The sequence below is a fragment of the Hypanus sabinus genome, chromosome 31 (genome assembly GCF_030144855.1).
Source record: "Hypanus sabinus isolate sHypSab1 chromosome 31, sHypSab1.hap1, whole genome shotgun sequence".
In the NCBI taxonomy this organism is placed as follows: Eukaryota; Metazoa; Chordata; class Chondrichthyes; order Myliobatiformes; family Dasyatidae; genus Hypanus; species Hypanus sabinus.
This window is the reverse complement of record NC_082736.1, coordinates 33,507,204-33,529,864: the sequence shown is the minus strand read 5'-3', so window position 1 is coordinate 33,529,864 and position 22,661 is coordinate 33,507,204. Positions and strand designations below refer to the sequence as shown.

The 22,661-nt window shown below is 49.2% G+C and overlaps 1 protein-coding gene and 1 long non-coding RNA gene across 5 annotated transcripts in view; one reads left to right on the top strand and one right to left on the bottom strand.

The window, feature by feature from the left end:
• Window positions 1–14,052, top strand: part of mta2 (metastasis associated 1 family, member 2) — a 108,655-nt gene extending 94,603 nt beyond the window's left edge. For 3 of the 4 annotated variants that reach the window (XM_059955380.1, XM_059955381.1, XM_059955383.1), the window contains exons 17-19: window positions 1,053–1,084; window positions 6,738–6,886; window positions 12,874–14,052. In XM_059955380.1, coding sequence (XP_059811363.1) covers window positions 1,053–1,084; window positions 6,738–6,886; window positions 12,874–13,006 — 314 coding nt within the window. In that variant the 3' untranslated portion in view covers window positions 13,007–14,052. The remainder of the gene's footprint in view (window positions 1–1,052; window positions 1,085–6,737; window positions 6,887–12,873) is intronic. The other variant, XM_059955382.1, reaches the window with a different exon arrangement.
• LOC132384068 (uncharacterized) overlaps window positions 1–20,683 on the bottom strand; it is a 29,695-nt gene extending 9,012 nt beyond the window's left edge. Inside the window, exon 1 of the long non-coding RNA XR_009508839.1 lies at window positions 20,523–20,683. This is a non-coding gene — a long non-coding RNA (uncharacterized LOC132384068). The remainder of the gene's footprint in view (window positions 1–20,522) is intronic.
• Between the last annotated feature and the right edge of the window lie 1,978 nt (window positions 20,684–22,661).

Genomic DNA, 22,661 nt, shown 5'->3' with positions numbered 1-22,661 from the left:
GCGGGCCGCCTGTACATGAAAATCCCAGGAGGTTTGCAGTTTCTGAGATACTCAAAACACCCCATCTGACACCAACAATCATTCCAGGGTCAAAGTCACTGGGATCACATTTCTTCCCCATCCTGATGTTTAGTCTGAGCAACAACTGAACCTCTTGACCATGTCTGCATACTTTAATGCAGTGAGTTGCTGCCACATGATTGGCTGATTAGATACTTGCAATAATGAACAAGTGTGGCCAATGGCTGTAGTTACAAAATAAGTCATTTAAAGCGGGCTTGTCAAAACTACTTCTCTCATGGGGTGATGAATCACTGCAATTTCTTGCCCCCAAAGGCAGTCAAGAACGGGTCACTAGAGATGTTTAATGTGGGTGTAGAGGAAGATCTGAAAGGTCAAGGAATTGAGGGCTGTGGGGAGGATTGAGGCAAGCATTGATCAGCCATGGTCCTACTGTGGAGGCCAAGTCAAAGCAGAGCTTGATAGGTTAGAAGCAGAGAAAACCTTCAGCCCACAACGCTGTTACCTCGGCTTACCCGCAGCCCTCTATTGTTCTAAGCTCCATGTACCTTTCCAGGAGTCTCTTAAAAGACCCTGTTGTAATCCGCAGGTTCTTGATTAGTCAGAACAGCCACGGTGGGAAAATGGGATTGAGAAGGAAAATAAATCAGTCCTGATAGAATGGTGGAGCAGAAACAATGAACCAAATGGGCTAATTCTTCTCCTATGTTGTATGGTCTTAAGACAGAACAGACTTAAGTGTCCAGATAGCCTACTGTTTTATTTAGTATTTCCCTTGTACATAATAACTCTGTTACCTCCTTTACCTTCTGAGAGGCACGCACTCAGCCACCCAAGTTCCTGTGCGTCTCAGCTCTGCCGCTGGCTAAACGGGAGATTTCACATTTTTTCACAGTCTTCTATTGGGTAGGTCCCGAAGGATCTGTAAGAGACTAATTCTGAAGGTGGGAGGGTGTTTTTGCCTGTTCAGCTTTCATGGTGATTTGATCTATTCTTCTAATAATGATTTTCCTTTTCCTGTTTCCCCTCAGGAGCTTCGAGTCCTGTTCACATAAGGCAGATGGTAAGTACGTGGGAACTGTACAGGACTAACCTATTCAAACTTTCCTTGTAACTATGCTCCTCAAATCCCAGCAACATCCTTGTAATTTTTCTTCTATACTCCTTCAATCTTAGTTACATCTTTTCTGTAGGTAGGTGACCAAAAGCACACAAAATACCCCAAATTGGCCCTCACCAGCGTCTTATACAGCTCCATAACATCCCAACTTCTGTAGTCAGTAGTCTGATCTATGAAGGCCAATGTTCCAACAGCTCTCTTTGCCACCCTATCGTGCTGTGATGCCACTTTCAAGGAATTATGAATCGGTATTCCCAGATCCCTTAGTGTCCTACCGTACACTGGCGTAGAAAACAACCTCTTGATCAAACCAGATGTTGAGAGGTCAAGCATCACCCCTCGGTATCGCAATTCCATTTTGATGCCATGCACTATTGTTTCACACTGAAGTCTTCCCACACAAGCCTTACTGAGCAACACGGTATCATAGCAACTTGCGTAGCACTTCACAGCACCAGGAACTCAATTTAAATTCCATCGGTGTCTGTCAGGAGTTGTTAACATTCTTCCATGTCTGTGGGTTCCGGTATCCTCCCATATTCCAAAGACGTACGGGTAAGGGTTAGTGAATTGTGGGCGTTACACATTGGCATCGGAAGCGTGGCGACACTTGCTGTCTGCCTCCAACACATCCTTGGACTGTGTTGGTCATTGACGTAAAACAACACGTTTCACTGTATGTGTGACAAACAGGTAATCAGCTGTACGAGAATTACTGAAAATTCACTGGACAATCAAACACACATGGGCGATTATATAAAACTCTGGTTAGGCCACATCTTGAGTATCACATCAGTCCTATAGGTAGGATGTTGAGGCTGCAGAAGAGGTTCACCAGGATGCTGTCTGGTTTAGAGGGTGTGTGCTATCACAAGAGGCCGGGTAAACTTGGGCTGTTTTCTCTGGAGTGTCGGAGGTTGAGAGGAGATCTGATAGAGATTTATGAGAGCCATAGATAGAGTAGACAAGGAATTTCTGTTTCCCAGGGTTGAAATGTCTAACACAAGAGGGCAATCATTGAAGGTGAGAGGGGTAGGTTCAAAGGGGATGTGAGGGGTGGATGCCTAGTATGGTGGTAGAGGCAAATATGTTAGAGGCTTTTAAGAGATGTTTGGATAGGCATGTGAATGTGAGGGAGATGGAGGGATAGGGACATGGTGTAAGTAGGAGGGATTCATTTTTGGGGGGGGTGGGGGTCAACGTTGCAAGTTGAAAAGCCTGTTCCTGTGCTGTTCTAAGACAAAAAAAATAGGAAAAATTAAGCTGTGAAAAACAACAATCTTACACTCCAACCCGACAGATCAAAGAGACCAACCCATATGTCAAAAGTACCACTTTCACAGCATGCAACTGCAAGAACAGCCCGATTCTCAGTAAACGGGAAATGTTTTCGGTCGCTCTGTGTCTGGCTTCGCGGTTACTGAGTGCACAGGTGGTGTTCACAGGCTCACTCGCAGCGTGGTGTGGTGGAAACCCGATAGTTGTCAGGCTCGGTGAGGGGTGGCTGGGGGATCGTTACTCAACCCTGACCACAATCCTTGAAAGGAAGTCGGTGTTGCAACTCTCTCCAGGCATTGACTCTCCCTGTCCAAATCACAATCCCTCGGTCCCATTTCAAAACTCGTAGAACAGCAATGAGCAAGTAAGAGGTTTTAAAGATTAGCTTTATTTGTCAAATGGCCACTGCGTTAAGTCCTACCGTACCTAATAAAACGGCCCACTGAATGTACGTTCGTGGTTTTCTGCTGCATAGCCCACTCACTTCAAGGTTTGACGTGTTGTGCATTCAGTGATGCTCTTCTGCACACCACTGTTGTAACATGTGGTTATTTAACTTATTTAACATGTGTGTCGCCTTCCTGTCAGCTTGAACCAGTCTGGCCAATCTCCTCTGATCACTTTCATTAACGAGATGTTCTTGCTCACTGGATGTGTTTAGTTTTTCTCACCATTCTCTGTAAATGCTAGAGTCTGTTGTACATGAAAATCCCAGGAGATCAGCTGTTTGGGACACTCAAAATACCCTACTTGGCACCAACAATCATTCCACATTTCTAACCCATACTGATGTTTGACATGAACAACAACCAAACCTCTTGACCACGTCTACATGCTTTTAGACATTGAGTTACTGCCACGTGATTGGCTGATTAGATATCTGAATTCGCGAGCTGGTGTCCCTAATAGTGGCCACTCAGCGTGTGTCGAAGCACACGGTGAAACGTGTCACTTGCGTCGACGGCCAAGGGTGTGTGGGGGGCAGCCCGCGAGCGTCGCCACATTTCTGACACCAACACAGCAAGCCCACATCTTACTAGCCCGTAAGTCTTTGGATTTTGGGGGAAACCGGAGCACGGTCACAGGAAGAGCTTGCTAACTCCTTACAGTGGCAGGTCGCTGGCACTGTAAGTGTTGTGCTAACCCCTCTCCATGGAGTCCAGATAACTTTCTCTACACCACTTTGACAGGCGGGCTAAACCAGGCGAGGGTAGCCGGCAGCTTCATACCCTGGTGAGATAGGGACATGCCGTCCCAGAAGGTGAAGTCAGCTCTGGTGGACTGGGCGGATGAGATCCAATGGCTTGGAAGGCAGCTCAGTCATAACGAAGGGCACAATAAGGCATCCACTTCAACGAGTTTGTGATGGCTACTTGTACCACTGGACTCAGACTGCTGAGGCCAAGAGAGTGGAACTGCTCCAGTATCTTCCACCTTAAAAACACTCCCATACAGTTCTCCTGCCATTGTTGGATACAACAGACAGGCAACTGGGTAAACTTGGTAAGAATTGGCCCGTGGAGTTGTGGGTGGTGTAGAAGGTTGTTGTAGGTTTCGATGGGACATTGACAGGATGCAGAGCTGAGCTGAGAAGAGACAGATAGAGTTCAACCCAGAGAAGTGCAAAGTAATTCACTTTGGAAAGTCGAACTTGAAGCAAGGAAACAAGGTTAATGACAGGTTTCTTATTAGTGTGGAGGAACAGAGGGATCTTTGGTTCCAAGTCCATAGACCCTTCAAAGCTTCCGTGCAAGTTGATAGGGTGGTTAAGGTGGCTTATGGTGTGCTGGTCTTCATTAGTTGGGGGACTGAGTTCAAGAGCCATGACGTAATGTTGAAACTCTACAAAATCCCATGTCAGACCTCACTTGGAATATTGTCTTCAGTTCTGGTCGTCATTATAGGAAGGATGTGGAGGCTTTAGAGACGGTGCAGAGGAGATCTACCAGGATGCTGCCTGTCATAAGACCTCTCTCTCCTCATGTTGGGTGAGCTGGGGCTTTTCTGTTTGTAGAGGAGGAGGATGAGAGGTGAGTTAATAAAGGTGCACAAGATGATAAAAGGCACAGTTAAGAGTGCTCAACCAGAGGTTTGTTCCTAGAGCACAAAGGGCTAATACAAGGGGGCATTATTTTAAGATGATCAGCGGGATGGGGGATGTCAGAGGTAGGTCATTTTACACAGAGAGTGGGTATGAGGAACACCCCGCCAAGGGTGATGGTAAAGGCAGATACGTGAGGGGCAATTAAGAAGACTCTTAGATAGGCAAGTGGATGATAGAAAAATGGAGGGCTATTTAGAGGGAGGGGTTAGATTGATAGTGGAATAGGTTAAAGCGTCAGCGCAACATTGTGAGCCAAAGGGCCTGTATGCTTTATCTTTTGGGACATCCCATTTAAGGTCAGCACATCCTTCCTTCTTCATTGATCACTCAGGAAAGCAAAATTCACGCATGTTAATGAGCCTCTGACTCTGCTGATAATGTAGACATGTTTCCGGGCACACTATTCCCAGCATTCAAGGTGCTGCATGAAACATTCAGTTTAAAGCAAACTGCCCCAGCACATTCTGCACTGGCTGGATGCAGAACATAGCTCACCCAGCACTGTCCCATTTAACACCCTCGGGTAGAAATAGGGAGAGCAGTTAACACTCAATCGAAGCTCATGGAAGTAACAAGGACCTTTGCAGGTTCAATTTCCCCACTACTAGAGCTTCCAATCCAATTTCCAGTCTGAATTAGATCTGCCTATAGGACCAGGGACCATGTCACAAACCTTGCTCGTACTCCAGTGCGTTATATTTGATCAAAGTTTTGGGGAAGGAAAGCGTCCAAACACTTTTAAGAGAGTTTGAACAGGAATGAAGAAATATCTCGACTGGTCAATGAACCTGGAGCTCGGGGGTCAGATTCTGAAAATGAGAGCTAGAGTTCTGGAAATGAAATCAGAAAACACCTCCAGATGTTCCCTCCCTTTTGCTCCACTCTTTGTTCTGCCACATCTCTTTTGCTTTGTCGGGTTCAAGCACCGTAATGTGATTTTATTGATTAATTTATTAGAGACAGCATGGAATGGGCCCATCAGCCCCTTCGAGCCACGCCACCCAGCATCCCTATTTAACCCTGGTCTAATCCCGAGACAGTTTACAATGACCATTAATCTACTGACTGGTACATCTTTGGACTGTGGGAGGAGACCAACACGCACGTGGGCAGGAACACACAGACATGCTTGCAAGAGACTAGGGAACTGAACTCCCAACGCCCCAAGCTGACTGCGTGGCCAGTGTACCGTGGTGATCCACAGCAGGTCTTGCATTTCTGGGCACATAGTAGCGTACCAGTTAGCATAACACTTCACAACGCCAGTGACTGGAGTTCAGTTCCTGCAAGAAGTTTGTATGCTCTCCCGGTGACATGTGCATTTCATCTGGGTGCTCCAGTTTTCTCCCACGTGTTAGGGTTAGTGAGTCACGGACTTGCTACATTGGCAGCTGAAGCATATAGCAACACTTGGGGCTGTCCTCAGGCTGTGTTGGTCACTGACTCAAACAACGCATTTCACTATGCTTCGATATACATGTGATCTTAATCCTTCGTTCACTTTTCTTCCCCTCCCCCCATCTTTAGCCTGTTATCTAAAAAGTCTGATTCACCCTGTCCACCAAGGTTTCAGCTCTTTTTTTTATATATTGTGTTGCACCACATCATAGCCCCCTGACCAATCAAAGTAAGGGCAAGAAAAGGCACATGGAGTTCTTCTCAAAGCTTTAGGTTTCATCAATGAGTTTTCCCACACTTCACAGAGAAACAAACAAACCATTCCTGTGGTGCAGGATACCTCCCAGACAACTGGCTCTCTTCTTTAGATAATAAGACAGTCTCTGAACTCCATTATTATCCCTCTCAACCCATTCTCCCACCTTCGACACCATTACTAAACAAGAGCCAATCAACCTTCACTTTAATTATACCCCGTGACTTGGCCTCCATAGCCATCTGTGGCAATGAATTCCACCCTCTGGCTAAAGAAATTCCTCATCACCTCTGCTGTAAATGAATGTCCCTCCATTCTGAGGCTGTGCCCTCAGGTCCTGGACTCTGCCACCAAGGAAACACCTCTACATCCAGTCTCTCTAGGCTTTTTAAGAATGGGGTCACCCCTCATTCTTCTAAACTCTCCTTGTGTTAACCCTTTCGTTCTCATAAACGCCCCCCGCCCCCCCCCCCCCCCCCATGATGCTGTTATAATCATTCCTTTGGAGGTGTCATGGCAAGCAGTATCTAATTCTGGTGATGTCCCTGTGATTCTTGCAGACTGCCAGCCCCCATTTGACCCCCAGCAGACCTTTCTCATCTGGGATGAAGTCGGACCAAGTTAGCACTGAGCCAGCATTGAAGCGGCAGAAGTTAAACCCTGGAGATGCCCCTGACCCAATTGTCTTCGTGGCCACTGACCACACCAGGTGGGTACCCTGAGGTTGACGAGGTGGGTCTGGGTGTGGGACTATCAGGAAAGTTAGATCGGAGGGAGCAAGAAAACCCCAGGCTTCCTTGAATGAATCCAATTGAATATGGTGGGATGGAAGATGATGAGACAGAAAGAGAGTGGATGAGGTGGGACTTTAGTCTTGGAGCTAGCCAAACAAGAGCAGAGCAATGCTTTACAATTCCCGTGATCACGAGTGTTTCCTCCAGGTGCTCTGGTTTATTCCCACAGTCCAAAGACCTGCCAGTTCGTAGGTCATTGTAAATGGTCCCGTGATTAAATCGGGGGTGGCTGGTCAGCACAGCTCAAAGGGCCGAAAGGGCCTACTCCATTCTGTTTCCCAGTAAATAAAAAGTTTATACATTCTCCCTGTGTTCACGCCGATTTCCGTCTGCTGCCTCCCACATTCCAAAGATGTACAGGTTAGGGTTAATGAATTCTGGATGTGCTATGTTGGCGCTCGAAGCGTCGTGATACTTGCAGGCTGCCCCTAGCACCCTCAGACTGTTGTTGTGAACATAAGCTACACATTTCACTGTGAATGTAAGTCAAGGTTTATAGAGATGAGGTTTATTTGTCAAATGAGCACAGAAACATCATAGTGCCTCAAGGTCCATCAAGTCTGCTCCACCATTCAGTCAAAGCTGGTTTATTGCCCCTCTCAACCCTGTTCTCCTGCCTTCTCCTCGTAACCTTCGACACCCTGACTATAAAAAAAACATACCAACATCCCTTTTAAGAATACTGTCACTTGGCTATCACACCCATCTGTGGCAACTAAAGAAATTCCTCATCATCTCTGTTCTAAAGGAATGTCTTTGTATTCTAAGGCTATGCCCTCTGGCCCTAGACTCCCTCACTATAGGAAACACCCTCCACATCCACTCTATCTGTGTCCTCTGGTCCTGGACTCCCACACTATAGGAAACATCCTCTCCACATCCACTCTATCTGTGTCCTCTGGTCCGAGACTCCACCAATACAGGAAACATCCTCTCCACATCCACTCTATCTGTGTCCTCTGGTCTCCCCCACAAAAAGGGAACATCCTCTCCACATCCACTCTATCTGTGTCCTCTGGTCCTAGACTCCCCCACTATCGGAAACATCCTCTCCACATCCACTCTATCTGTGTCCTCTGGTCCGAGACTCCCCCAGTATAGGAAACATCCTCTCCACATCCACTCTATCTGTGTCCTCTGGTCCGAGACTCCCCCAATATAGGAAACATCCTCTCCACATCCACTCTATCTGTGTCCTCTGGTCCTAGACTCCCTCACTATAGGAAACAGCCTCTGCACATCCACTCTATCTGTGTCCTCTGGTCCGAGACTCCCCCAATATAGGAAACATCCTCTCCACATCCACTCTATCTGTCCTCTGGTCCAAGACTCCCCCAATATAGGAAACATCCTCTCCACATCCACTCTATCTGTGGTCCTAGACTCCCCCACTATAGGAAACATCACATCCACTCTATCTGTGTCCTCTGGTCCTAGACTCCCCCACTATCGGAAACATCCTCTCCACATCCACTCTATCTGTGTCCTCTGGTCCTGGACTCCCCCAATATAGGAAACATCCTCTCCACATCCACTCTATCTGTGTCCTCTGGTCCAAGACTCCCCCAATATAGGAAACATCCTCTCCAGATCCACTCTATCTGTGTCCTCTGGTCCTAGACTCCCCCACTATAGGAAACATCCTCTCCACATCCACTCTATCTGTGTCCTCTGGTCCTAGACTCCCCCACTATATGAAACATCCTCTCCACATCCACTCTATCTGTGTCCTCTGGTCCGAGACTCCCCCAGTATAGGAAACATCCTCTCCACATCCACTCTATCTGTGTCCTCTGGTCCAAGACTCCCCCAATATAGGAAACATCCTCTCCACATCGACTCTATCTGTGGTCCTAGACTCCCCACCACTATAGGAAACATCCTCTCCACATCAACTCTATCTGTGTCCTCTGGTCCGAGACTCCCCCAGTATAGGAAACATCCTCTCCACATCCACTCTGTCTGTGTCCTCTGGTCCGAGACTCCCCCAATATAGGAAACATCCTCTCCACATCCACTCTATCTGTGTCCTCTGGTCCGAGACTCCCTCACTATAGGAAACAGCCTCTGCACATCCAGTCTATCTGTGTCCTCTGGTCCGAGACTCCCCCAATATAGGAAACATCCTCTCCACATCCACTCTATCTGTGTCCTCTGGTCCGAGACTCCCCCAATATAGGAAACATCCTCTCCACATCCACTCTATCTGTGGTCCTAGACTCCCCCACTATAGGAAACATCACATCCACTCTATCTGTGTCCTCTGGTCCTAGACTCCCCCACTATCGGAAACATCCTCTCCACATCCACTCTATCTGTGTCCTCTGGTCCTGGACTCCCCCAATATAGGAAACATCCTCTCCACATCCACTCTATCTGTGTCCTCTGGTCCTAGACTCCCCCACTATATGAAACATCCTCTCCACATCCACTCTATCTGTGTCCTCTGGTCCGAGACTCCCCCAGTATAGGAAACATCCTCTCCACATCCACTCTATCTGTGTCCTCTGGTCCAAGACTCCCCCACTATAGGAAACATCCTCTCCACATCCACTCTATCTGTGTCCTCTGGTCCAAGACTCCCCCACTATAGGAAACATCCTCTCCACATCGACTCTATCTGTGGTCCTAGACTCCCCACCACTATAGGAAACATCCTCTCCACATCCACTCTATCTGTGTCCTCTGGTCCGAGACTCCCCCAATATAGGAAACATCCTCTCCACATCCACTCTATCTGTGTCCTCTGGTCCTAGACTCCCCCAATATAGGAAACATCCTCTCCACATCCACTCTATCTGTGTCCTCTGGTCCGAGACTCCCCCAATATAGGAAACATCCTCTCCACATCCACTCTATCTGTGGTCCTAGACTCCCCACCACTATAGGAAACATCCTCTCCACATCAACTCTATCTGTGGTCCTAGACTCCCCACCACTATAGGAAACATCCTCTCCGCATCAACTCTATCTGTGTCCTCTGGTCCTAGACTCCCCCACGAAAAGGAAACATCCTCTCCACATCCACTCTATCTGTGTCCTCTGGTCCGAGACTCCCCCAATATAGGAAACATCCTCTCCACATCCACTCTATCTGTGTCCTCTGGTCCTAGACTCCCCCACGAAAAGGAAACATCCTCTCCACATCCACTCTATCTGTGTCCTCTGGTCCGAGACTCCCCCAATATAGGAAACATCCTCTCCACATCCACTCTATCTGTGTCCTCTGGTCCTAGACTCCCCCACTATAGGAAACATCCTCTCCACATCCACTCTATCTGTGTCCTCTGGACCAAGACTCCCCCAATATAGGAAACATCCTCTCCACATCGACTCTATCTGTGGTCCTAGACTCCCCACCACTATAGGAAACATCCTCTCCACATCAACTCTATCTGTGTCCTCTGGTCCGAGACTCCCCCAGTATAGGAAACATCCTCTCCACATCCACTCTATCTGTGTCCTCTGGTCCGAGACTCCCCCAATATAGGAAACATCCTCTCCACATCCACTCTATCTGTGTCCTCTGGTCCTAGACTCCCTCACTATAGGAAACAGCCTCTGCACATCCACTCCATCTGTGTCCTCTGGTCCGAGACTCCCCCAATATAGGAAACATCCTCTCCACATCCACTCTATCTGTGTCCTCTGGTCCGAGACTCCACCAATATAGGAAACATCCTCTCCACATCCACTCTATCTGTGTCCTCTGGTCCTAGACTCCCCCACTATAGGAAACATCCTCTCCACATCCACTCTATCTGTGTCCTCTGGTCCTAGACTCCCCCACTATATGAAACATCCTCTCCACATCCACTCTGTCTGTGTCCTCTGGTCCGAGACTCCCCCAGTATAGGAAACATCCTCTCCACATCCACTCTATCTGTGTCCTCTGGTCCAAGACTCCCCCAATATAGGAAACATCCTCTCCACATCGACTCTATCTGTGTCCTCTGGTCCAAGACTCCCCCACTATAGGAAACATCCTCTCCACATCCACTCTATCTGTGTCCTCTGGTCCAAGACTCCCCCACTATAGGGAACATCCTCTCCACATCCATTCTATCTGTGTCCTCTGGTCCAAGACTCCCCCACTATAGGAAACATCCTCTCCACATCCACTCTATCAGTGTCCTCTGGTCCGAGACTCCCCCAGTATAGGAAACATCCTCTCCACATCCTCTCTATCAGTGTCCTCTGGTCCGAGACTCCCCCAATATAGGAAACATCCTCTCCACATCCACTCTATCTGTGTCCTCTGGTCCAAGACTCCCCCACTATAGGAAACATCCTCTCCACATCCACTCTGTCTGTGCCCTCTGGTCCTAGACTTCTCCACAAAAGGAAACACCCTCTCCACAGCCACGCTATCTAGGGCTTTCAATATTCAGTGAGTTTCAATGAGATTCCCCCACCCTGTGCTCTAATGTCCCATGTTCTGTATATCTAGTTACTGAGAACAGCATCAGGGCTTGGAACAAATTATGTGGCGCTTCTTGTCGAGTTGAAGGGCTAGGTGACAGAGTGTTTGTCTCAAGAGGGAACATCAGTACACATGACCTGAGCCGGGGCCCAAAGGCAGGTGATGAATTCACCAGGGCCAGGGATATTTCACCTGAGCCGGGCCCCAAGGCAGGTGATGAATTCACCAGGGCCAGAAATATTTCACCGCAGCTAAATTGTAATGTTGAGCACTAGTGAGCTCAACCAGTGCTTAATAGAGCTCTTAAAGATAGCGGAGACTAGGGATGTGGGGAGAAGGCAGGAACGGGGTACTGATTATGGATGATCAGCCATGATCACATTGAATGGCGCTGCTGGCTCGAAGGGCTGATGGCCTACTCCTGCACTTATTGTCTATTGGTGGGCCGCTTATCTAAGAAAGGATGTTCGGAGATTGGAGAGAGCTCAAGGATGTTCACAAAAATGATTCCAGGATTGAATGGCTTGTCATATGAAGAGTTTTTTGATGGCTCTGAGCCTGTATTCACAGGAATTCAGAAGAATGAGGGATAACCTCATTGAAATGAATGTTGAAAGGCCTTGAAAGAGTGGATATGGTGAGGATGTTTCCTCCGGTTGGGGAGACTAACATCAGAGGACACAACCTCAGAATAGAAGGGCATCCTTTTAGAACGGAGTTGAGGGGGAATTTCTTCAGCCGGAGAGTGGTGAATATGTGGAATTCGTGGCCACAGTCAACTGTGGAGCCAAAGTCTTTAGGTATGTTTAAGGTGGAGTTTGATAGATTCTTGATCAGTCAGGGCATGAAGGAGAAGGCAGGAGATTGGGGCTGAGAGAGAAAATAGATCAGCCCTGATGAAATGGTGGAACAGACTTGATGGGCCAAATGGCCTGATTCTTTTCCTATATCTTATGGTCTTATCTCAGTTTAGAGTTTTGCTCACCACAATATGAAGATTGCAACCAGATTGTGGCAAGTGAAACACTATGGCATCAGAGAATCTGGACCTGCATGTGACCCGGCTGCTCGGTAACCCCGCTGAACTGCAGCGAATTTCTTCACGTGCACTGTAGCCGGTGTAGCAGTTCAGTTTTAGGGTTGGGAGTGGGACACTGAGAGGTTTAGAAAGCTGAGGCTCGCAGACAGCAGGAAACTACCACCCCCACCCCCCAAGACATCTTTAGACATCTAAAAGATCAAGGTTAGATTCATTTCTCACATGTACATCATAACATACAGCGAAATGCATCGTGTTGCATCAATGACCAACTCCCCCCCCCCCCCCCCGAGGGTTTCCTTGGGCAGCCCCTGCAAGTGTTGCCATGCTTCACGTGTCGGCATAGGATGTCCGTAGCACCAGTCTTCCCCCCCCCCCCAACTTCCACATGGTTTTTAACAGGGAACTGATTGATCTCCCCCACCTTTCCTCTCTTGCAGGGCGATTCGGAAAGCTTTGACGCAGTCAGAGATGAGGAGGGCTGCGCGGAGACCGTGTGTGCAAGTCAACGTAAAGTCCACTGGCGCAAGTCGCCCAGCAGTCCTGGGGGAGCCCATTGTCCTGGAGGATTGACCATGCCCTTGCACGTTCTCTCCCAGAGTATAATATGCACAAGTACGCAGGCACACATGCACACTTAATCACATGCACTTGTGTGAATGCCTACTAGTCCACACTCGCTGACATTCTCTTTCTCGAGCCCACACACTCTCTCGTGGACAGTCTCTTACACTCATTCTCGGACAGTCCCACGGACAAATACTCTCACACTCTTAGTCATTCTCAGACACTCTCACAGACACAAACTCTTAGAGTCGTTCTTGGACACTCACATGGTCACGTTCTCTCTCTCTCTTTCTCTCTGGGACACCAGCACACTCATTCTCTTTCTCAGGCATGTGCTCTCTCTCCCTCCTGAATACTCTCTGTCTCGGACACTCTGCACCTCTCATTTCCTGTGTGTCTGTCTCTCTCAGGCGCTCTTGCTCTCTCACGGGCCCATTCAAGCCCTTCTCAAATCTTCAGGGATTCATGTGGGGACAGAAAGGGATGCTCTCGGTTTTGTACCTGGACTGTGGGAGTGCAGGGCTGAACCCGCCATGCACTCCTCCGGTAGCCAGCATCCCCCGATAATGCACACGTGTAAAGCAATGTACATAAATCATAGTATCTGATCTCCAGCTTTTTATTATTTTATTGTTTCCCCCCCCCCCCCACCCTGCTTTTATCCCTCCAGGGTACACCTGGAAGCCCTCAATAATGAATTTCTGAATGATTGTGTTTTGGGGAAAAACTTGCAGTGAATTCTTTTTCTAACAAAAAAAATACTGAGAATACTGAGTTGAAAATTAGAAGTGCTGACCGCTTTGATATCAGGATTATTGACACGTGATAATATTTTGTGTGCTTTTTAATTCCTTTATGCTTTTTTAAAAAAAAATACTCCCAGTGTGTCTGCGCCGCCAAGGGAGGCTCTCGCTCGTTTGGGGTGTCGGGCGGTGCCCAAGGTGGCACTTGGGGATTTTTGAGTGCACTTGTCTGGAGGTTTTTAGACACGAGTCCAGATATGGCAACCATTTTTGTAAAAAAAAACAATTAAAGTTTTTTTTTCCACTCTAGCCATGACGTGCTTGTATTCACTTAGGTGGTGGATGACAGAAAATCTGTGTGGGAGAGCTTTTAAAGTGGACAACTGGAGCAGTTCCAGTTCCTCGACTGGGAAGTCCCAGTCCAGTGCTACAAGTGGTCACTTAATTGGGCTCTTCCTTGCTTGTAGTGAATGACCGCGACTACTACTTTGTCTCGTCACGGCCTTTGCTTTCCATGAACCGCCTTCCTGGAGATCTCACCAGACAGCGGCTCTCCTCCCTGGGAAGGGGTCAGTGTGTGGTGTCTCTCTTTGGCCCACTCTCCATCCTGGCCAATGTTGCAGGACCTAGCTGAGTGAATGCAGAGAAGCTGTGTCCTGTAGTGGGGGAATCTAGCACCAGAGGCTACAGCCTCAAAATAGATGGTTGTCCACTTAGAACAAAGATGAGGAGGAAGTTCTTTGGCCAGAGAGTGGAGAATCTGTGAAATTCATTGCCACAGACAACTGTGAAGTCGTTGTGTATTTTTAAAGCAGAGGTTGATAGGTTCTTGATTAGTCGGGTGCCGAAGGTTACGGGGAGAAGGCAGGAGAATGAGGTTCAGAGGGATAATAAATCAGTCAGACTCGATTCTGTTCCATTGTCTCATGGTCTTACTTACACTGACCCTATACCTTATTTTTATTTTATTTGCCGCACATCCCCAGCAACTCCCTCACCCACACACGGGGGGGGGGGGGGGGGGGGGGGAGGGGCATTAACCCACCGACTTCTCACACACAGTTGGAATGTGGGAGGAAATCAGAGCACTGGGGGAGGGGGGGATCCCACATGGTCACAGGAAGACTGTGCAAACTTTACACACAGACACTTTGATCTTTCTGTGACCGTGAGATTTTCCTCCCACATTCCAACGACATGCGGGTTTGTAGGTTGATCGGTGACATGAATGTGATGGGGTGCAGTGGGCTCGTTGGGCCAGAAGGGCGTGTGTCTCTAAGTGAAATAAATACGACCAGACACACTCTCACACAGAGTGCCGGAGGTCAGGATCGAACTGGGAGGGGTGGTGGCTCTACCCACCGCCCTGTCCTGCATTAGCCACTGTGTCACTCTGATGTTTTACATCATCACTCTCCTGGTTTTCTGCTCACTAAAGACGGGCTAAATCCAACCACAGCCCTGGTGGGGTTTGAACTTGTCTCAAGGTGACCAGCCCAGACCAGCACTGGACTTGACAGCATTCCCACTGAGGCTGTAAATCCACATGTCTTACTGCTGAATCCAGACTCTTCACATTCACCACCTGGTTCGCCGTTGGCAGTTTGAGTACAGTGTTGGGAAATGTACGATAATGCATTTTGGTAAAAGGAACAACAGTGTGGACTATTATCTAAACGGGGAGAAGATTCAAAATCAGAGGTGCAGAGAGCCCTGGGAGTCCTCGTGCAAGACTCCCAGGAGGTTAATTTACAGGTTGAGTGTGTGGTAAAGAAGGCAAATGCAGTGTTGGCACTTATTTCAAGGGGAATAGAATATAAAAGCAAGGAGATAATGCTGATAAGCCACTAGTTAGGCCACACTTGGAGTATTGTCAACTGTTTTGGGCCCCAGGTCTTAGAAAGGATGTGTTGTCATTGGAGAGAGTCTGGAGGAGGTTCATGAGGATTCCAGGGAATGAAGGGGTTAACATATGAGGAGCGTTTGACAGCTTTGGGCCTGTACTCAGTGGAATTTAGAAGAACGCAGGGGGATCTCACTGAAACTTGGTGAATGTTAAAAGGACTAGATAGGGTGAATGTGGAGAGGATGTTTCCTATGGAGGGGGTATCCAGAACTAGAGGGCACTGCATCAAAATTAGGGGTGACCCTTTAAACCAGAGGTGAGGAGGAATTGTTTTAGCCAGAGAGTAGTGAATCTGTGGAATGCTCCACCACGGACAGCAGTGGAGGCCAAGTCCGTGTGTGTATTTAAGGTGGAAGTGGATTGTTCCCAGATCGACCAGGGTATGAAAAGAAGATAAGTGTATGGATTTGAGTGGGGTCTGGGATCAGCCATAATGGAATGGCAGAGCAGACTGAATGGCCTAATTCTGCTCCTATGTCTTATGTTAGCCCCAGCCTTGCGGCCCCAATTCCAGCTTGGATCTAAGGACTGCGGCGATTAGCATGAGGTTCTAGAAATGTGGATGTGATGGGCCATATGGCCTGTTGCCTGGAAGAGTCACTCTGTGACTGATGACCTTACCCTCCTTTGCCAAGCCCTGGTCTCGCCAGTTACACTGTGCTCCAGACCACATCACAGCTGGATCCCAACATGGACCACCAAGCTGAACCCTGGAGATGAAGGGACTGGAATGAAGGAGGAGAGGTGGCTTGTTAGAAGTGTACAAGATGATAATTCTCCGAGGATCATCACCTTGTGGCAGAGAGTCTTCTGAGATCCTGAGAGAGATTGGCTGCTGGTAGGGTCACCTATGGTGGGAAGGTTAACAGGAGATTCCAGACAAAAAGCATTCCAACCAAGATTTCAACAGTGGAGCTGGCAGGAGATGACACATCACAGCGGAGGAAGGCTACAGCAGTGAAAGGACCCCAGTCATCTTGCATTCCATATCCCCATCTGTCAAGGACAGTCTGGTGGACCCCCCCCCCACCACCATGTTAAGCAAAGCCACGCACAGGCGTTCCCCATTGAGGGAATAACCCCTTGGGAGAACATCACACTCTGACGAAACAAGAGGCGTAGATAGAGTGGACAGCCTGCGACTTTCTCCCCCAAGGCAGAAACGGCTAATACCATAGGACATCCTTTGAAGGTGAGTAGAGGAAAGTTTAAAGGAGTTGCCAGAGGCAGAATGTATTGGTGGTACAGGGTAATGGACCCAGGACAGCAGAGAGCATGGAGCCAACACCCAGCTGGGGTTGTAGCTCAGGCAGTGAGAGGTAGCTGTGGGGTTGTTGGCGGGTCAACCGAGCCCCAGGGTGTCATCCAGCAATGTCGGAGACCCTTGCGTCCAATATATTATAAAGATGGCCATCTTTAGCACTTAACAACACCGGACCCCCCCCCCCCTTTTTATTCATACTTCTCCAGATATCAGCAGCCCATGCTGTAGAGAACATTTGTTGGCGGGTCAACCGAGCCCCAGGGTGTCATCCAGCAATGTCGGAGACCCTTCCGTCCAATATATTATAAAGATGGCCATCTTTAGCACTTAACAACACCGGACCCCCCCCCCCCCCATTTTATTCATACTTCTCCAGATATCAGCAGCCCATGCTGTAGAGAACATTTGTTGGCGGGTCAACCGAGCCCCAGGGTGTCATCCAGCAATGTCGGAGACCCTTCCGTCCAATATATTATAAAGATGGCCATCTTTAGCACTTAACAACACCGGACCCCCCCCCCCCCCATTTTATTCATACTTCTCCAGATATCAGCAGCCCATGCTGTAGAGAACATAGAACCAAAGTACAGCTCAGTACAGGACCTTCAGACCACACTGCCGGGTTGACCTCTTTACCTGCTCCATGATCAATCTCCCATAGCCCTCACTTTTCTATCATCTGTATGCCTGTGCAAGATGTCTTAAATGTACCACACACCCACCACTCCCTGAGTAAAAAATCTACCCCTGACATAACCCCCCCAATACTTTGCATTTTCAAAAGTCTGTAGCTATCCACTCTATCTATGCCTTGTATCATCTTGTAGACCTCTATCAAGTCACCTCTCATCCTCCTTCACTCCAAAGAGAAAACCCCTAGCTCGCTCAACCTATCCTTATAAGACATGCTCTCTAATCCAGGCAGCATCCGAGTAAATCTCCTCTGCACCCTCTCTAAAGCTTCCACATCCTTCCGATAATGAGGCGAACAGAACTGAGCACGATACTCCCAGTGAACGAAGATCCCCACAAATTTCCACAGTGCGACTGAACTGCTGGGCCAAGACCATCGCCAGCCCTCGGCAGTGAATGGCATGACCACTGCTTGAGGCCCCGGCATCAGCTGCTGGGGGTGGGGGTCACCACTGATCAGCAGCTCAGCTACACCCCTCTCACATCCGGATGCATCGTAAATTGTCCTGTGATTAGGCTAATGTTGAATAGATGTTGGGTTGAAAGTGCCTGTTCCGCACTCCATCTCTTAAAAATAAAAATATATATTCCTTGTCTACAAGGGTTGGTCAGGGATTGAGGGTCCAGTAACAAGGTTACCTCACTACAGGGAGGATGTGGAAACCAAAGAAAGGGTGCAGAGGAGATTGACAAGGATGTTGCCTGGATTGGGGAACATGCCTTATGAGAATAGGTTGAGTGAACTCGGCCTTTTCTCCTTGAAGCGATGGAGGATGAGAGGTGACCTGATAGAGGTGTATAAGATGATGAGAGGCATTGATCATGTGGATAGTCCAGAGGCTTTTTCCCAGGGCTGAAATGGCTAACATGAGGGGTTTTAAGGTGTTTGGAAGTAGGTACAGAGGAGATACCGGGTAAGTTTTTTGCACAGAAGAGTGGTGAGTGTGTGGAATGGGCTACCGGTGACAGTGGTGGTGCCAGATACGATAGGGTCTTTTAAGAGACTCCTCGACGGGTACATGGAGCTTAGAAGAATAGAGGGCTATGGGTAACCGTAGGTAATCTCTAAAGTAAGGACACGTTCAGCGCAGCATCGTGGGCCGAAAGGCCTGTATTGTGCTGTAGGGTTTCGAAGCGATTCTCTGCACCAAGGTGCAGGGTGACATCAGAATCAGGTTCAACGTCACGGACACTTGATGAGAAATTGGTTGTTCTGCGCCATATTAAAACCCCAATTCTAAAATGGTTCCTGCACTTGTGTGGGATACGTGCAGCCCAAATAATTATGCTTATTTTGATTTGATTTTATTAAGAGATACAGCCTCCCGACAACCCTGACTTAAATCAGGCAAAATTGTGGGACAATTCACAATGACAGATTAACCTACCCGTACTACTCCGGACTGGGGGAGGAAACCAGAGTGCCCAGAGGAAACCTGCGCGCTTACAAAGAGGAGCTCTGAACTCCGGCACACCGAGCCGTAACAGCTTTGCGCTATCTACTTTGCCCCCGCGGAAGCGCAAGTGTGCCTCGGTTTCACGTGGGGCAGAGCAGCCCACTCAGTCGGCACCCCATCCACCCTCTGCCACCGACGCACCGCAGTCTACAAAATCCACTGGGTTACTCCAACAGCCCCTCCTAAATCCGCCCACCTCCTCCAACTGAGGGTAGTGGGGTTGCGGGGGTGGGGGGTGGGAGAGGTGCACAGGGAACACCACCTCTCGCAGTCCCCCCCCCCAGTCACACATGGTCCCAATTTGGAAATCTAGCGCTGTCCCTTCACCGTCACTAGGTCTGATCGCTGGAACTCCCTCCCCCGTTCCAGCGCTGGGGACTCTTTCTCAACGCTGGGGGTGGGGGGGGGCGAACCCCTGCAACTTGCCGACTGCTTGCAGGCCATCAACAAAACTGGCCTCTTTGCACCCAGCTCAAACAAAACAGAAAGGCAAACAGCATTCTTCGAGGGACTCGCTAAACGGGGCTGTTGGAAGAATATGGAGCAACGCCGCGGGGGAAAGGAAAGGCAGCACGTGGGACCTGCATCCGGGCTTCAAACATTGACTCTCTTCTGACACGAAGCTTCAACCTGAGTTGTTCTCAGCCCATCAAGTCTGCTCCTCCATTCCATCATGGCTGGTTTTTTATCCCTTCCAACCCTATTCTCCTGCCTTCTCCCCGTGACTTGTGACACACACACACACACACCCTATCCACCTCAGCCCTCCTCTGGCTAAAGAAATTCCTCCTCGTCTCCATTCTAATGGGACGTCCTTCTATTCTGAGGCTGTGGCCTCTGGTCTTGGAAGCCCTCACTATAGGGAACACATTCTCCACATCCATTCTGTCGAGGCCTTTCAATATTTGGCAGGTCTATCCTTCTGAACTCCAGTGAGTACAGGCCCATGGCTGTCAAACGCTCCTGGAAGGTTAAGCTGTGCTTGTGGACACTTCAGGTCGAAACTGCTGCATCAGGAGCCAATCCCGGTAGTCCCTCCTGTTCAAAGTCACGCCGGTCTCTGTGCCCTCCGAGAGGACCGCAGGAGGCTTGCGTGCCTCAGTGGCTCCGGGCTTTACACTTTGGCTCTTGGGAATCAGGTCAAAGGGTAGAGGCCAGACTAAGTGGTTCCCTAGTCCTTCAGGTTTGGGGGGCTAACAACTCTCTGGTAAAATAAATTTGTGATTAATCCGAGAGGAAGCTACTGACCCGATGGACACCGCCAGAGATGGAGAACCTTCACTGATGCCCTAAACACCAGAGGCATAACAGGAAGCAGAGAGCGGAGGAGTTCAATGTTAGCACCTCCTGAATTACACCCTGTCAGTAGCTTGCTCTCGGTTTTCACCACCGTCAGTCAGGCAAGTCCCGGGTGGGGACTCGGGAATACTGTCACACCGATCACAAGTACAGCGTTGACTTGCCTTCTGGAAACTCCTTGGCAATGACCAGGCAGGCAGGGTAAGCAGATGAGGCAGTCATTTCGATCCTCGCTCGCTCGCTTCTCCTTAAGCAATTCGTCAGCCCTTTAGCAGTGCAAGCCTTTATAAACCTCGCACAAAGACCGGCCACTGACCTCTACATTCGTCATTTTGTGACAAGGTACAGTGCAAAGGTGTAAAAGTGATTATACATAAATAGACAGCACAGAACTCAATGAGTAACGAGGTCGTGTTCACGGGCCATCAGATGGCAGAGGGGAAGAAGCTGCTCCTGAGTGTGTAGCTTCAGGCTGCTGTACCTCTTTCACGGTGGTAGTAACGAAAAGAGGGCATGTCCTGGGTGGTGAGGGACTGTCGCGGTGGATGCCGCATTCTTGGAGCATAAAAGAGTACGGCACAGGGAGGTGCTGAACCAGCTGAAAAGCAAATCAAAAACACCAATCCCTCCTCCCTACCCCATGTCCATATCCCTCCATCTCCCTCACATCCACGTGCCTGTCCCAGCGCCTCTTAAAAACCTCTACAAGCATTGTCTACCAGGCATCCACCACTCTCTGAGTGAAAAATCTTACCCCTCACATCCCCTTTGAACCTACCCCCTCTCACCCTCAATGCATGCCCTCCGGTATGAGACATTTCAACCCTCTCCATCCGTCGTCCCGAACCCGGGACCCTCTCCTTTCCCCATCCCTGTCCACTCTGTCTGTGCCTCTCATAATCTTATAAACCTCGATCTGATCTCCCCTCGGCCTCCGACACTCCAGAGAAAACAGCCCAAGTTTGTCCGGCCTCTCGTGATAGCACACGCCCTCTAAACCGGACAGCATCCTGGTGAACCTCCTCTGACCCCTCTCCAAAGCCTCGACATCCCTCCTGTAGTGAGGTGACCAGACCTGTACGCAGTCCTCCAGATGCGGCCTCACCAGAGTTTTATAAAGTTAACACAACCTCCTGACTTTTAAACTCAGCACCTCGACTGATAAAAGCAAGCATTCCGTAAACCTTCTTAGCCACCCCGTCGACCTGTGTAGCCCCTTTCGAGGAGCTGTGAACCTGGATCTCTCTGTTCAGTATCTTGCTTTTAGCAGTGTCCTCTCTCCTCCTATTTGCCCTGCTGGTGTCCTCGACGGTGGGGAGGGAGGGATGTGCCCATGATGGACCTGGCTGAGTTTGCAGCCCTCTGCAGCAGGGGACTTAAATTTCGAATGATAAAAATCACAATATATGCACATAGTGCAAATAAAATCATGAGGACCATTCGGGAATCTGCTAGCGGAGGGGAGGAAGCCGTTTCTGGAGTGAGGACAGGGTACACTCTGGGTGGTGAGGGTCCTTCGTGAGGGGCACTGCCTCCTGGAGGTGTCCTCGACGGTGTGGAGGGAGAACTTTAGGTAGCAGTTGACGTGGCGCTATTACCCCATCAGCCGCGGCCTTCAGTGTCCGCCGCTGTCTGTGAGTTTATCCGTGCGCACTGTAACCGCGGGGGTTCTCTCCCGCATTCCGACAGCGTATGGGTTAGGGAGTTGTGGGGCCTGCTACGTGGGCGTGATAGACTGACCACGCTTGCGGGCTGCCCCCCCTCCCCGCCAGCGCATCCTCGGGCCGTGTCGGTCGTGGGCACGAACAGTTGGGTTTTCGCGCGACACGTAAAGCTGATCTCTCTTCCTCGCTGTGCCCTTCAAGAATTTTATGAGCCTCCATCAGCCCTCCCCTCAGCCTCCGCCCGCAGCAGAGAAAAACAGCCCCAGGTTGTCCAACTTCTCCTTGTAGCATATGCTGAGCCTACCCCGGAGCGACTACCTCGAGCAGTGTGTGAGCAGGAGAGACTGTGGTATGTCAAGGTGTTAGGTGAACAATGGTTCTTGTCGGACGGCAGATCACGGTCTCTCTTTCCGGAGCTTTGCTGTTGCTTGCTTGGGGGGGTGGTGTTGGTGGGCACCAATGCCTGCTGGAGCAAGCGAGGGAGGGTTGATGCTTGTGTGTGTGGGGGGGAGGACTTTTCCTGTCATTTATCCTCTGTAGGTTTTTCTGTTTCTGTGGGAGTCTGTGAAGAGTAAGAATTTCAGAATATTCATTCTCTGATACTAAACGGAAGCCTCTTATCCGGACCGAATCCT